Below are 17200 nucleotides of genomic sequence, written 5' to 3' on the forward strand. Positions count from 1 at the left end.
GAGGGAGTCTCCAACTATGTGATCTGGAAGGCTAGAATTTCCTGCCTTCTAGATGAACATGATCTCACGACTTATATCGATAGTGTGGTAGTTGTACCCACCAATGCAAATCCGCTTAAGAAGTACAAGAAGGAGATGGCGAAAGCTAGGAGGTTGATTCTTGATGGGGTTTGAGATCACGTGGTATCTCACATAGCTGGCAAAGATACTGCCGACAGATGTGGGAAGCACTAGCTACACTATACGAAGGATCTTCCAAGCAACGGAAGATATATCTTAAGGACAAGCTAAGATGCACAAGGATGCAGAAAGGGGAGATTATAGACCCCTTACATACTAGGCTTCAGGATGTCCGGGACTAGTTGCCTTTAGTAGGGTCAACGCCCCAGCCTGCAGAGTTGGTGCGATTAGCTCTGAATAGCATTTCTGAAGAATGGCAAGTTTTTGTCTAGAGTATCTTAGGTAGAGAAAATCTACCAGATTGGGATCATATGTGGGTTGATCTACAGCCGGAGGAGATGAGGCGAGATTTGGTGAAGAGCACCATTAGTGGTAGCAGTAGCAGTAGTGGGATGTGAAGCATGTAAAGAAAGAGGAGAATGCAGCCCTCACATCACAGGGGCAGCAGGAGCAGTGTGGGAAGAAGGACATTTCCAAGATCAAGTGCTTCAGATGTGGTGAGCTTGGCAACTACAGATCTCAATGTCCTCTCAAAAAGAAGGACAAGGAGGGGAAGCAGGATCAACATGCTGCACCCGCTGAGATCAACAGGTTGTCCTCCAGATTGGAGGAAGAGTTTTCCATGATCACCGATATATCTCGAGGAGTGAGGTGGGGTGATTTGGTTTTGCCCCAGAGAGCCACAGGATGGGCAAGATTCTTGAGGAGGTCCACCTCATGAATCAATACGTTGCTAAGAGAGCCCAAAACAAGCAGTAGTAGGATGGATCAGTGGCAATTGGTGCAGTCAGGTGCCAGAGTGACAGATGAAGTAGCTAGTAGCAGGTCAGATACTAGGCAGTGCAGAGCAGGGATGGCAGCAGTGCAGTTGGCACAGAGCAGAGTCAACAACAATGTAGAGACTTCAATGGCAGCGCAAAGTCTAGCAGCAATCGGGACTTGGGTGACAGATGCATCATACTAATACTAACCACAGCTGGTTCAGTATTTTGGATGCTTTTCCGTTGCAGTTGTTGAATTGTAGCAACAACAGTTGGAGAAGTTTGTAGTGCAGATGCAGTGTTGGCAGCAATTCAGCAGGCCAACAGCAACACGGATTCAGAAATGAGAGTTGTGCAATAGTTGGTGGGCAATAGAGCCAAACATCAACAACGTAACAGGAGGTGTTACAGAAACAAGGTGTTGCTTCAGTAGGTTGCAGCGCTAGAACACATTCTTCGCTAAGAGGGAGTGTTGATTTTGTAACATCGGATGTGTTCTACCCATGAAACTTTGTGGAGAAGCTAGAATACATGTATTCTCCAAAACCCAGAAATCGTTTTAGAAAATTCCTCCTATAGATGGTCTAATTAAAATAATTAATCATTTTTAATATATTCCTAAGACTAAACTTAGGAAATGTGATTAATTAAAGGGTATTAATTAAATCTGGTGTGGAACTTCTAGATAAAGATGAGGATCAACTCTCAGTTAATCTTAGCCTTTGATTATGTTTTAATCTTGGTCGTTGGTGCTCCAAAGAGAGATTATAAGAAGGAGTCGGATGGGCACTTGGAGAACATACCGAGATATTGAGATCTAGATATCGAATTCTCAAGAGTAGCAGTGCTGAATTGCCAGAAAGAGATCGAGTGATCTTCTTGCAGTTAGGGGCAGGGATAGTAGACCAAAGGGGATTTTTCTAGTTCCGGTGAGTACAGGGCAAAGAAGGCATCCAGAGATTCAGAGAGGCAGCGTAGTGCTTCAGAGGGAGTCAGCAATTTTGCTAAGGAGCAGTCGAGATCCCGTGCCAGAAATCGGGGTGTGAGTCTGGAGGGCCAGAGGGTCGAGTTTCCAGTTGGCAGAAGTTCAAAAGGAGGAGGTGACGCAGTCCCTTGAGCTGTGACACAGTCACTGCATGAGCCCACGCAGAGACTGCGTAGAGATAGCATAGGGCAGCTCATCCAGAGCCCGAATCAGTGTCGAATCTCTAGTGACAGTGTGAGATATTTTCTCACTACCTCTTTGCCAGTTTATTCTCTGTATCGGATAGCCAATTTGGGCATCCAATGATTTGTACTCAGAAAACTACTGCTTAATAATAAAACCCTCAACTGCTGCACCGGTTTTCCCAAGTTTGGTTTTTCCGGGGACATTTGTCCAAAAATAACCGTGTACGAGTGTGTGTTTATTTCATTGCTGTGCAGTATTTTGTTTCCGCAGTATTTTATTTTGTGAAGGCTGCAGTAGATTTTATTTCAATGTTTATTGTGTAACACTGTAGATAACTTGATTCAGAGATTAACAAGTAGGAGAAATTTAATCAGTTGCTGCAGTAGGGATTTGGGATCACCGAATCTTCACACTACAGAGACACTAAGTAATTTTCGACTGAAACAGCGGAAAACAGAAAATTCACAGCCAATAAAAACAAAAAGAAAAGTTTATAGATAATGGTTAACCATGAGATCCACTCACATGTACTAAAAAATACTCTTTCAAATCATTATAGATTTGTTTAACTCTCTTATCAAGTCAAAACGAGGACAGGCAAATTAAAATTTGATGGGTGCTACCTTTAGATTGCATCCTTGAACTAAGACGACCACGTCTGCTAGAAACGTCATCTTTAGCACTGGTCTCATCAGAAAGATGATCCACTTCAACTTCACTCCAATCAGGTGGGGAGTACCATCTCACAAAATCTTCTAAGATACAACCTGGATTGGCAGCCTACAAAGTAAGCAAGACAGATATGAAAGTTACATAATGTGGCAACATCTAAAAGGGTGTCATTCATTAGAGAAATGACTCAAGGTTAACAATCTGAAGATCAATATCATTGAATCTAAAAATACCAATAACAATCCTTTAAGGATTCATCAATGTTGGCATACCTTGAATGCCTGCATATCAGATAAAAGTTGAGAACATCCAGCACCAACACTGAGAACAGAAAGTAAGTCTCAGAAAATGAGTTATTCCCTTTTTAAACAATAACTACAACAAATATTGCAGATTTTATAAGTGGCAGAAATCATGTATGCATTTTTTGTGGTGCAAGAACTCAATAATTATTTATGAGAAATCAGCAAAGCATAACAATTGGCAAATGAAAGCATCAGGTTACTTATAAATTCACCTTCCCGTTCGAAGAATTAACTCCTCTGTTTCTCTAATTAAATCCTCAGTCAATACAGGACCCTCCTGTATCAGATTACAATAAAAATATATCAACTCACTAAAAACTCTGCTCGAGAAAAATATTTACAGGAGCTTTTCAACCATAAAGAGGAACATAACACCAACGCTAAGCTGAGTAGTACACCTGAATTATAGGAGAGAACACAGGTTCACCAGTTTCCAACATCGTTAAATTTTCTGCTGGATGAAGTACTCCAAGTCTAGGAACAAGCTCCCCCGTCTTAGTTTTTGCATATAATGCAGGAGCAATTGTATTCAAATTCTGTGCCCATGTTTCATTGACAGAATAAGTCACCTGGTCTTTATTGTTAGGATCATCTTCCTCATTTCCTGAATCTAGCATTTTCAGAGCTGCAAGGTGTCGCTTCTTCCTGGCAATACAGCAGTTTATAACTTGAAGTCGTTGATGCAAAAGGCAATATTGTAAGTCCGGACTGTCATCAATTGGCAACCATGGTATTGGCTGTCCTTCATTCCAAAGTCGCCTTAGCTGTAGGACCAAGGCAATAATATCACTATAAAAGCAAAAAAATATGGTATGTGCTCTATTGCATTTTACAATCTGCCTAGGTTTACTGCGAGTGTCTTGTCCTTTTAGAGAAAGCCGAAATCAACTATGTAAATGCAGGACCACATTTAAGGAACGTTTAAGATCTCAAAGAAAATGATGACTGCAACATGGGTATTGCAGAAGCTTTCAAAACTTATCCTTGGCTTTCAGATTGCCCTAGACCTTATGAGAGTTTCTAGGAAAGAACAGATAGACAGATGCAAAGATAGAAATTATATTAATGTATGCAAATGACCAAAAAAAAGTTAATGGCACACTAAAGTACATTCAAAATGTCAATGCAAGAATACCTAAGGTGTCTCTTAAAAAGGACGAGTAATAAAATTGTTGAAAATTGGTAGCTTTTGTCAGTATTTTCATTGGCAAAAACAAAGGAGAAATTATGTATTTTTATGTTGACCAAGTCGGAATCATTTGCACAAGTCGGCCTCACCACATGAAGGGGTTTGAGTCTTGACCCTACGGTCAAAAACCCACCTCCTAGCACACATAAATTGGCATTCGTTGACCTCATTTGGATCCATCCATCACTCATCCATTCAATCTCAAAACAAGAAGATCTGTTCACATGTGCAAGGAGAAGAAGAAGATTTGTCTTTGCATTGACCAGCTACTTGACTTCTGTTGGACCAGTGTTGACTTGGGACTTCCTGCTGCTGTTTGACTGAGATTTTGACGGATATTGAGGTCAAGTTTATCTGTGATTCGTTGAATGTGGTTGACCGAAGTTCTGCTCCTGTTATGGCTTGTTGACCGAGGGTTGACTGCAGGTCAATTCCTATGATTTGACTGAGACTTTGACTGTGGTATTGCAGGCCAAATTTCAACCCTTTCACCAGCTACCTCAGGCCAAAATTCAGCCCTTATGTTGCAATATTTGACTTTGACAGTGCGCTGATTTTTTCCTCATTTGAATGGTTTCTCTTGGCAAATATTGAGGTCAGAGATTGGCATTTTGACTGGAATATTCTGATGTACATTTTGATGAATTGAACTCTCTCTCATAAGGAAAGATTGCTGGGTTTTCCCCCTTCTGGGGTTTTGCCTTCGTCGTTGACCAAAATTTTGGTGTCTCTTGTCTCATTGATTTTATTGTGATCTCTATTGCTCTACTTAAGTAAATGGTTGAAATTTTTCATGTATAACTGCTTAATGATTGGAATTCTCTAAAGAAGTCAAATTGTATCATTGGAAATATATATCAGTTTGAAAAATTGTACCAGCTTTGCTTGCACTGGAAAATCAACATGGTATCAGAGCTTTGGTGAACAGAAAGACCATTGAGATCACCTTGAAGAGCATTGAGAGCACCTTGAAGAGCATTGGGATTCTACATATTTTGTTTTGATTGGTCATCTTCATCATGCATTCCTTCATGAAGATAGAAAACAAACTTGAAGGAGCTACTAATTTCAAGACATGGAAGATTAGAATTGACCTTGTCCTTGCAAGGCGTAAGGTCTTGGTATTGTATTGGGAAAAGTTACAGAACCAGTGTAATGACCTACCTCAAGTTATAGGGAACATAGAAATATTAGCATGCATATGAGACATGCATATTGTAATATTCCAAATAGAAATTTTAAAAAGATAATCAAGGACATGCACAGAAATAACAACACAATAAATTTCAGCAAACACCCATGAACAGAAAAATGCTCTGGGACACCCAAAATGGCCAGTTTTATTATAAATAAACTGCTTGAGTACAATAAAATTGGAAGGACAGCACCTGGGCTTGCTCAAGGCAAACTACGATACCCAAGTGATCAATCTCCCAATGCCCAACTACTGCAATAGTTTGTCCCTCCATAAATATGCAGTGGCCCAGTTTTTCTACACTGCTAGCTGACTTGGCACCCTGATTTGGCCCCTCAAAACTACCCAGAAAAATCTGTAAATTGGGGGATGTGATCCTTGTCAAAAACCCAGAAAGGGTTTTCTCTAGTTTTGACCCTCCAAATTCGACCCCAAATAGTTTGGTCCTCCTCAAATACCAGAACGCTTCACCTGTAACAGAAAATGATGAATTGTTACTCCAAAATGCTAGCAATCTCCCCACAATATCGCTCCAAATGAAATCCTAGCAGCTCAGCCCCTAAATCCTCCAACCAACACTCCACATAACAATCGCCTAAGAAAATTGTGTAGGCCTGTGTGTTAAAATTGGCAACCAGGGCAAAACTTCATGTGGGTCATCTTATTCATGGCTAATAATATTTTTATTAGATTACTCTCGTCGAGAGGTGTAGAATTGATATAAAGATCATCCGATTCCGATAAGTATTCATGGAGATATGAATTTATTTTGATTATGGAATTATTATCAAGCCGATCTACAACTCATGTAGGCTCAGAAGCCCAACAGTCGCATCTATTCACCCACCAACGTTGTGTATAAATATAAGAGGACTTTTCCTCATTTGGACTCACTCATCTCATCACATCTCTCTCTCTCTCTACTGCGCAGATATGAGTCTCTTCTCTACTGCGCTGAAATGGGTCTCTCTCTCTCACACATGTGAAGCCGGAAGCTGTTGAATTTGAAGCTGCAACTGCAGAAGTAAAGATTGACTTGCGTGGCCTAGAAGATCTCCTCTTTGGAACTGCACTATAGGTTCATCTGAACCTCCTCTGAAAGCCGCAACTTTTGGTGGTGGAATGAAGTCAATCCGACGAACGGTTTGCAAGATATCGACTGCCCTAGTTTGAAACCAGAAACTGCTGAAACTGAAGCTGCAACTGCAGAAGTAAAGATTGACTTGCGTGGCCTAGAAGATCTCCTCATCTGAACTGCGCTGTAGGTTCATCTGAACCTCCTCTGGAAGCTGAAACTTTTGGTGGTGGAATGAAGTCAATCCGACGGCCGGTTTGTGAGATATCGTCTGCCCTAGTTTGATAATGAAGCCGCTAATACTGATGTTGCTGATCTAGGGTTTGCTACTGCTGATATGAATCAGATTTATTGTACTATTTCTCTCTGCTGAATTATTGAAGATAAAAGAAGATTTGATCAAAGGGTTTCCCCACACATTGTGGGGTTTGTCCCTGGCTAGCCGCCACATCTTGTGTCTCTTGTCTTGGCTTGTTTTCTGTCGATCGTTTAATGTTCTATCTGCACTTCACTTTATGTACATGTGATTGCTAATCGGTGGAATATAATAAGAAAAAGAAGTAAACTGTTATAAGCATAGAACATACCATAACTTAACATGGTATCAGAGCTGAGGTGAAGACAAAGCCCGAGCAAGAGCAAGAGCAATCATTGAAGAGAAGATTGGCAAGGCTATCCTAAAAGAACTATGGGGTCCTCAACACTCTTTCCTGCCGAAGACAAGCTCCGTGAGAAAGCTGACTATCACGGATGGAAGATGTCTATTGATCTAACCATTGAAGATCAAGGAGTGTTGAGCCTTCATCAAATGCATCTGCTGCTGCCTGGAACAAATGGAAAAATGGAGAAGTCAAAACAAAGAAGATCATCCGAGACTCTATCGACAAGCGCTTAGTGGCCTACATCTCTGATCTAGACACCTCCAAGGAAATCTACGACAGACTGGTGAGTTTATTTAAAGTTAATGATGCAAATCAAGTTTTGTTTCTTAGAAATAAGCTGAGGGAAATCAAGAAGGGTAAAGATGAAAGTATGCAAGCATACTTCTTAAGAATCACCGAGATCAAGAACGATCTCCTATCTATTGGGGAAACTATTACTGACAGAGAAATGGCACTCACAACTCTTGAAGGATTACCATCTGAATGGTATGTGTTCAGGACTACTCTTCTGAACTATAATGTAACTCCTGGTTTCGAATGGCTAGATGCATTCAAGAAGAAACAAGGGAAGAAGTGCAAGAAATGCCCATGCCTAAAGGTCCTCCTGCTGCCTTTTCTTCTCATGCAAAGAAAAGAAATAATTCTGGGACTAAATCAAAAGGAAAGGCTGGACCTAAGGCTAGAAGAAAATGATGATGTTACATTTGCGATAAAGCAAGTCACTATGTATGAGAACATGATGATGAATGAGATCATGGACATAAAGGGCAACATGAGATCATGGACATATAGGATAGCATGATGATGATGCACACTAGTTTGAGCAGCATTATGATGGATAAAATCATGGACATGGGCAGCATGATGATAATCATGATTAGAGAAGCATGGTACAGTATGCAGTGGTGCAACTCGAAATCCCTCTGATGGCAATCAAAGGAATGACAAATTCAACAGCAAAGGTAAGAGGAGAGCAGGGAATCAAGGAAGAGAACAAGCATTCAAGAAAGCTAGAAATTCTAGGATGTACTAAATGCACCTGACCTCAAAAGGAACCTAGTGTCCATCTTGGCAATGGAAGACAGAGGCTACAAGGTAACCTTCAGCAATGGCAAGGTATGTATATGGAAAAATAATGTTAAAGATGCCTTTACTCTTCGGTTTAGTGTTGATTCATTATATCAGGTCGATGGAAGTCCGCTAGGTGTCATGTCTTGTGACACAACTCTCTAGTCCGAACTTTGGCATCGGAGGTTTGCCCACCTTCATTACAAAGCTCTACCCGATGTAAGACAGATGGTAACAGGGATGCCTGAATTCCAAGTAGAGAAAGAAGGTGTATGTCCGGGATGTGCCGAAGGAAAGCTCAAAAGGGGACCATTCCCCTCAAGCCAAAGCAAGACCTCTGATATATTACAATTGGTTCACTCAGGCATACCTGAGGTTGGCATTAAGAGGGAGACTACTACACCACATACTCCTGAGCAGAATGGTGTGGTGGGAAGGAAGAATCGCACGATGATGGAAGATGTCTGGGCCATGCTACATGATCAAAGACTTCTGATGTTTCTATGGGCTGAAACTACAATCATCGTCGTATATGTACAAAATTGATGCCCTCATCAAGCATTGGGTTCCAAGACTCCTAAAGAAAAGTTCATCGCAAGGTGAACAATCTTTCGACTTTGAGGAGCTCTCAAGAAGCCAACACCAGGGAACCGAAAGAAAAGGATGATGAATCAATGCCTGATGTAGAAGAACCCATGGATCTGATAGATTCTCATCCACATGAGCCTTCCTCTTCTAGGAAGAGGCCTTCATGGCTTAGAGGGATACTTGATGATGCTAAAGGACATGTTGCACCCTGAGGAACCTTCCGTCAAAGTAAGAAACTTAATAGGTATCAAGGATACCTGACCATCATGAGCACGATCATACAAAATGAGCCTTCGTCATTCTCAAATGCCGTCAAGCATCAAGTATGGAAGGATGCTATGACCGTAAAATATGAGTCTATTATGGAGAATGATGTCTGGGAAGTAGTTCCCAGACCCTGGACAAGACAATTGTTACTTCAAAATGGCTTTACAAGATAAAGCATGCAGCAGATGGAAGCACGGAAAAGTATAAGGCTCGTTTTGTTGCTCGAGGTTTCTCCCAAAAGGAAGGTATAGACTATGATGAGATATTTGCACCTGTTGCCAGATATACGACCATCCGCTCGATCATAGCCCTTGCCGCTTCACAAGGATGGAACCTACATCAGATGGATGTCAAGACTGCGTTCTTGCATGGCTCGATCAAAGAAGAGGTCTACGTGGAGCAACCCGAAGGATTTGAGATTTACGATCGAAAATCTCATGTATACAGGTTGAAGAAAGCTCTCTATGGGCTGAAGCAAGCACTCCGAGCATGGTATGAGAGGATCGATAGCTACTTGATGAAGCTGGGATTCACTAGGAGTGAAGTCGATCCTATCCTTTACTTTAAGGTTGAAGATGACAAGCCTCTCATACTGGTGTTGTATGTGGATGACCTCTTTCTAACAGGTGCAAACCCTCTCATTCACAAATGTAAGAGGGAGATAGCTTCTGAATTTGAAATGAAGGACCAAGGACTTGAAGTGTGGCAGAAGCCAAAGGAAATTTTCCTATCTCAAGGAAAATATGTGGTAAAGATATTGGAAAGATTTGGTATGATGGACTGCAAGCCTGTGACTACCTCGAGGATCTTAACTTTTAGAAGTTATATGGTAGTGATGTCGGACCAGATTTGGGAAATGCCTCTGAGTTTCATAAACTCATTCGCATTGATGTTCTTGGTGAACCTCCGTCCGAACATATTTTTTGCAGTTAGCATTGTGAGCTCATATTTGGTTGAGCCTCACTGGATTGATGCCAGGAATCTTCTGAGATGTCTTCAGGACACAATCTCTCATGGATTAAGATACACTGCCGGAGATGTAAGACTACTTGGATATACTGATGTTGATTGGGTAGGCAGTGTGGTGGACCATAAGAGCACTTCCGGGTGCTGTTTCACCTTGGGATCTGCTTCGATATCCTGGATAAGCAGGAAGCAGAAGTCGGTGGCTTTGAGCACCGCCGAAGCAGGATATATTGTTGCTAGCATAACCTCGTGTGAGGTAGTCTGGTTGCGAAAGCTCTTCAGTGAGCTGTTTGGATTTACATTGGATACCACTGTGATTCTCTATAACAACCAGAGGTGGGATTCGATTATTGAGGAATCCCGTATTCGTCGATTGCTCCAGCAAATAGACATCATCTTGGATATGGTAAGTTGATGAGCAAGGAGGCTCCATCGCATTAAGATGATGTATAGGTTGATACACCTTGTCAAAGCCCCGAGGAAAGATCTAATCTGTGATTTTCCCAAACGACTTGGAGTCGGTAAGAAACCCTTGTACAAGGGTCCTGCATGTTGCATACATTGAGCTTTGGGAGCTCTGAGGGCTTGCGGTTATTACTGGAGCAACATACGACCACAGGGTGACTCACCCTCCCCTGGTGGTGCACACTGGAACAAGATGATTCGCTCTCTTGTGGGACAAGATGATTCGCTCTCTTGTGGAACAGGATGATTCGCTCTCCTGTGTAGCAGGATGATTAGTTCTCCTGTGAGGCCTGGATTGATGTGTTCTCCGTGCCGATTGTAGCAGGATTGATGTGTTCTCCTGTGAGGCCTGGATTGATGTGTTTTCCATGGCGGCCTGGATTGATGTGTTCTCCATGGCAATTGTAGCAAGATTGATGTGTTCTCCTGTGAGGCCTGGATTGATGTGTTCTCCATGGCAATTGTAGCAGGATTGATGTGATTAGTTCTCCTGTCGAGGCATCCTACCCATGCAGTCTGGGACTCATGGGAAGTACCTCTCATCTGATCAATGAGCAGGGAAATGAAGTTAGGGACCATAGTAGTACCGATGGACGCATCGTTGTATCTACCGTACTCCCTACGCTAGGATGACCTCCATTGATCTAGGATCAATGATACTAGTCTGGGACCGATGGTAGGAGTTGTACCATACTATGACGCTGACTTCGGGTCGGTTGAGACTGGTCTGGGATCAGTGGTACATACTCTGAGACTGACTTTGAGTCAGTGGTGGATGATATTGGTCTAGGACCAGTGGAGTTGTACTCACTATGACGCTGACTTCGGGTTGGTTGAGACTGGTCTGGGACCAGTGGTACATACTCTGAGACTGACTTTGAGTCAGTATGATACATCCTCGATCATTTCTTCTTCTTCATAATTCAGACAAGAGCAGAGCAGAACAGAACAATGCAAGAGCAAAGCAGAACAGAGCAAAACAGTACAGATCAGTGCAGGGCAGAACAAGACAAAGCAGAACAGGCAGAATAGAGCAGAGCAGGGCAAGGGTCAGGCTGTACAGAGCAGTGCATTTGATGGATGAATAGTAATGACCGATAGACAGATTGCAGATGAAGTTCTCCATGGTTGAGAGGGAGTGTTAAAATTGGAAACCAGGGCAAAACTTCATGTGGGTCATCTTATTCATGGCTAATAATATTTTTATTAGATTCCTCTCGTCGAGAGGTGTAGGATTGATATAAAGATCATCCGATTCCGATAAGTATTCATGGAGATATGAATTTATTTTGATTATGGAATTATTATCAAGCCGACCTACAACTCATGTAGGCTCAGAAGCCCAACAGTCGCATCTATTCACCCACCAACGTTGTGTATAAATATAAGAGGACTTTTCCTCATTTGGACTCACTCATCTCATCACATCTCTCTCTCTCTACTGCGCTGAAATGGGTCTCTCTCTCTCACACATGTGAAGCCGGAAGCTGTTGAATTTGAAGCTGCAACTGCAGAAGTAAAGATTGACTTGCGTGGCCTAGAAGATCTCATCTTTGGAACTGCACTGTAGGTTCATCTGAACCTCCTCTGAAAGCCGCAACTTTTGGTGGTGGAATGAAGTCAATCCGACGAATGGTTTGCAAGATATCGACTGCCCTAGTTTGAAGCCGGAAACTGCTGAAACTGAAGCTGCAACTGCAGAAGTAAAGATTGACTTGCGTGGCCTAGAAGATCTCCTCATCTGAAATGCGTTGTAGGTTCATCTAAACCTCCTCTGGAAGCTGAAACTTTTAGTGGTGGAATGAAGTCAATCCGACGGTCGGTTTGTGAGATATCGTCTGCCCTAGTTTGATAATGAAGCCGCTAATACTGATGCTGCTGATCTAGGGTTTGCTACTGCTGATATGAATCAGATTTATTCTACTATTTCTCTCTGCTGAATTATTGAAGATAAAAGAAGATTTGATCAAAGGGTTTCCCCACACATTGTGGGGTTTGTCCCTAGCAAGCCGCCACATCTTGTGTCTCTTGTCTTGGCTTGTTTTCTGTCGATCGTTTAATGTTCTATCTGCACTTCACTTTATGTACATGTGATTGCTAATCGGTGGAATATAATAAGAAAAAGAAGTAAACTGTTATAAGCATAGAACATACCATAACTTAACACTGTGAGAGATGACGCATTAGCAAGCTTCAACAAATTCATACAGTAGTGAGGGACTCCCTTTTTCCTCCCAAAATCTCCCTCCTTTGGTTGGAATATGATCAAGAATACCCCTGCAGCAATAGAGACCCCAACTCCTGGCACCAATCCTCCCAATCACTGTGTGGCCTCTCCCTTTGCGTCTCAATTAAACCAGAATGGCATGGTGTTTTGTAATGCCTCTCTCCCAGCCTCCAAATAAGATAGAAATCCTTCCTAGGGTGGCACTCAAGGTCCACCGAAGAGAAGGTTGAGCTTCACTCCTTGGGAAGCTCGTGCTAAGAAGCACTTGTAATTCAGCTGAACAGCTAGAGTAGCAATGGATAATCAAATGTCAAAAAGCCCCTAAAATGAGAGCCTCACCTCCAAGTTATAGCTAGCCATCCCTCATGCTCCTTCTGGGCTCCACCCATCAATTTCCCTCTCTCACCCAATTTGAATTCCTCCAAGGGGTGCATATTCCCTTGGAGTGGCCCCCACTCTCCACTTCCCATCGAATTTCTTGGCTTTTATAATGTTTGGGGCTGGCACCTTTATAAATTTCCTTTTTCACCCACCTTTCCTAAGTTTATATGCCAAATATTTACTAACTACCAAAAATTGCAAAATTGAGAATTCTCTTAGCAAAATTATTAATTGGGGACATTACAGTGCTCCCCACCAAAAAATACTTGTCCTCAAGCAGTGCCTGAACAAGCACCCCCTCTATTAGCTTACCCAAATGGCTACTGCAAATGATACTAGGGTCCCAAATGTGTCACTGAGCCATCCTTGTCCCCAACACTATCCTGTCATGAAGGAGTCCCTCGATACTAGGACCCTAAGTCGTCCTGGTCAATGTGAAGCACCCATTGCTCCACTCACTGTCCAACCTAGTATAGGCACCTGAAGCCCTCTGCATACCATTAGTAAAGAAAGCAACACGATCATATAAAGCCATGTCTATCTCCCCGTGCAGATGCTCTGTTGAGTCATCCATCTCATGTACTCGAAGGGTGGGCACCTGAAGATACAATCCAACTCCTGGAAATAAATCCTTGCCCGCACGAGCTTCCCCTGAACTCCCCCTGTTGGTCATCCCTCCATGCTGGTGAAGTCCCCCATGCCAATAAAGAATCACTAAAATCCAATGGAAGGTCAGAATGATCTCCCCTGTCAAACCCAGCTCACCCCTAAAGGTAGTTGAATCGTCAAGTATTGTGATGCCAGTGTCCCAAGCCCATCGCAGGAAGAAACTATCATGTAGCCCCTGCAACACTCAAGTCATGACTAACTATCTAACATGCTCGTACCAAAATGTCATCTCCTACAACTCTCTTCCATAATATATGTGATGATCAAGGCTATGCCCAACTTTCCAAGGGGACTTAGCAATGCCCACGCTTATCACTCCATGGTTGACCCCAATCCTAAACAACCCCCTGCCTCGTCATATGATGAAGACCTCAGTGATCCCCAGTGTTTTAACCTAATAATGAACCAAGTCACCGGTTATCCTAACCGTACTCACTAAGTAATGGAGTGTCCCCCACATCAACTGGATCCCTAGTTCCCATAACCATACTAGGGGTCCACAACTCCCACACCTCATGGGTTATCGCTACGTAGCACTACGACCCTCTAGAACTCATATAGTCCTCATCCCTCACCCCTGTATGTATACCATAGGCAGACCCCAAGTATCACGAATTTGTCCCAAGCATGCCAACCTACCCTGCTCTTGCCAGACCATGCAATGAAATCCACTATCCCAACTCCTGATTGTGAAAATTTCTAAATAGAAATCTCACTACATTGATTAATATTATTTCTTCTACTTATTACCTCAGAAATAAGTTATCCATAGTATTCTTACGGAAAATATCAAAATATATTCTATTGCATCCTTCACAATTAAAACATTGCAAAAAGTAAATTTACGAAAAAAACACTGGTGCAAATACAATCACAATGACAGTTATTTTTGGACAATCGTCCCCGAAAAAACCCAATGTGGAAAAACCGATGCAGCAGATGAGGGTTTCATTATTCTTCAGCAAATTCTCATGTACAAATTACAGCCAGCAAAATAGGAATGAGAAATTTTACAGAAACTTCTTGACCAAGTTCTACCCAAGGTGAAGCACTTCTTACTCCCCGGAATCCATCTGATCCTCTCTCGTCAAACTACTCTCCCTGGATCAGCATCAAGCTGCCCACGCAGGCTCTGCATCAAAATGCCTCTATGCTACCTCTTTCTGCATCACCCTGTTCCTGCTCTGCGTCTTGCTGCCTTGCACTCTCTGAATATGCTCATGCCCTCTCTCTCTTTCTCACTTGCAACTCTCCCTTTGACTCGATTTCCTCTTGTTGAACTTCGACCAGTGAGAAAAATGATTTTACTCAAGTAATTGAGTATCTTCCTCTGTTGTGTATTCCAAGTGCCCATCAAATCTCCTTTTATAATCCTCTCGTTGATCAATCAACAGCCCAGATTAGATTCTAATCAATGGTTAGGATCATTTGACTTGATCCCTCCCTTCTAGAAGTTCCATCCATAGTTTAGATTAATTTTGCGAACATCGCGATCGGGATTAAATCGGCGAGGGTCTGAAATCGGAAAAAATCGTAAAAATTGGGATAAAATCGGTAAAAATCGGCAAAAAAAAAAAAAAAAAAAAAAAAAAAAAAATCAAAATTAAGATTTTTTCCCAAAAAATCGTCAATTTAATCGTTTCAGTGAAAAAATCGCAATTTTCGCAACACTAGTTTAGATTAATACTCATTATTATTTTAATTTCATAAGTTTAGACTTAGGGTCCCATTAAAAATACTTAATTATTTAATACCACTGTTTCCAGATGGAATTTCCCAAAACGATTTCTAGGTATTGGAGAATGCATGTGTCTAAGCCTTCCTACAAATTTTGAGGCTTGGAGCACATCCAATGCTACCCCAAATCAACAGTCCCTCTTAGCGAGGAATGTGCTCTAGCAATTTACTAGTACTGCATACTACTCTGACTCTGAAGCATCGTTCTCTGCGTTGTTGATGTCTGACATGTTGTCCACCAACTACTGCAACTATACTACTGCCTTTGATACTACCACTGCCAATGCTACATCTCTACTACAACTCCCTCTGAATGTCTGCATCCGTGCTGCTATTGGCACTGCCTGTTGACTTTTGGTAATATCGAATGTGCTCTAGCCTTGAAATTTGGAGGAGAGGCTAAGACACATGAGATCTCCAAGACCCAGAAATCATTATGAGAAATTTCCCCCGGATGAAGAGTTATTAAAAGAATTAATATTTTTACTGAGTTTCTATGTCTAAACTTACGAAAATAAAAATATTAATGGGTATTAATAAAAATAAGGGTGAGAGGCTTCTAAGAGACGAGGATCAAATCTGTTTTAATCTTAGCCATTGATTAGGGACTTAATCTTGGTTGTTGATTTGTCAACAGGAAAAGTATAAGAGAAGACTTGAGGATCAATTGGAGATACACCAGCAAATAATTAGTATCTCTAGGAAAATCGATTCTCAAGTAAAGGAGATCGATTTCGGAGGGGGAGTTGCCGGGTGGAGGAAGAGAAGAGCATCAACAGCAGGCAGTGACTGAGGAGGTTGTGAAAATTCTATCACTGCAACAACTGATCTATTTTACCTACTTATTTCCCAATAAGTTATTTACGAAAACCCTTCAGTAAACATTAAAATAAATTCTGCTACAGATATCACACCATAATACAGAAACAAATACATGCACAAGAATCAGACACATCAACACTAATATTTTGGACAATTGTCCCTGGAAAAACCCAATGCAGGAAAATGGTGCAGCAGAGGAAGATTTTTATTATTTAGCAATTCTTCAGTACAACTAGGTGCCAAACTGGCTTACCCAATAGAGAAAAAATTCTCAAGCACTTCTCCCAGTCTCAGCGTCAGGCTTGTTGGCCTCTACGCAACTCCCAAACCCTTTGCGTCTTCGCCTGCCTCTCTGCATCATCACTAGGCCTCTCTGCATCACTCACGAAGGCCCTCCAATGACTGCACAGTTCTGTCTGCCTCTCTAACCTCTGCATCAGTCCTCTAGTGTTGTTCCTGACTCTTTGTTCCGTACCCACTGCCTCTTGCTGCTCTCCAGACCACTAGCTCGAATTTCTCAGCGAACCCCGCTCCATCTTCAACTTGAAAGAAATTCAGATATATACCCTCATTATCTAGGTATGTTCCATCACTAGAGAAGTAGACCTGCATTGAGAATGAATCTATGCTGCACGAAACTTCTACGAACCCTGCGTTTCTGGCCGTACCCGTACCTGAAACTCTGAAACTTGGCCGAAACTCGACCATCATGTAATCATCTATGAGAGTTAATATAGACTTGTTTTTCCTTCTAAATTGTCATCTATGGGTCTTATTCTATTTTTTCTTGCAAGATGATG

At 41.9% G+C, this 17200-nt stretch overlaps 1 protein-coding gene across 7 annotated transcripts in view; it reads right to left on the reverse strand.

The window, feature by feature from the left end:
- Window positions 1–17200, reverse strand: part of LOC149251416 (Rab3 GTPase-activating protein catalytic subunit) — a 361557-nt gene that overhangs the window by 92901 nt on the left and 251456 nt on the right. For all 7 annotated transcript variants that reach the window (XM_089459427.1, XM_089459430.1, XM_089459426.1 and 4 more), the window contains 4 exons: window positions 3488–3853; window positions 3302–3366; window positions 3057–3105; window positions 2736–2892 (listed from right to left, as the gene is read on the reverse strand). In XM_089459427.1, the coding sequence (XP_089315553.1) occupies window positions 2736–2892; window positions 3057–3105; window positions 3302–3366; window positions 3488–3853 (637 nt within the window). The remainder of the gene's footprint in view (window positions 1–2735; window positions 2893–3056; window positions 3106–3301; window positions 3367–3487; window positions 3854–17200) is intronic.

Source organism: Pinus tabuliformis, chromosome 7, assembly GCF_031772625.1.
Source record: "Pinus tabuliformis cultivar Carrire ecotype Pingquan chromosome 7, CPIR1, whole genome shotgun sequence".
Lineage (NCBI taxonomy): Eukaryota > Viridiplantae > Streptophyta > Pinopsida > Pinales > Pinaceae > Pinus > Pinus tabuliformis.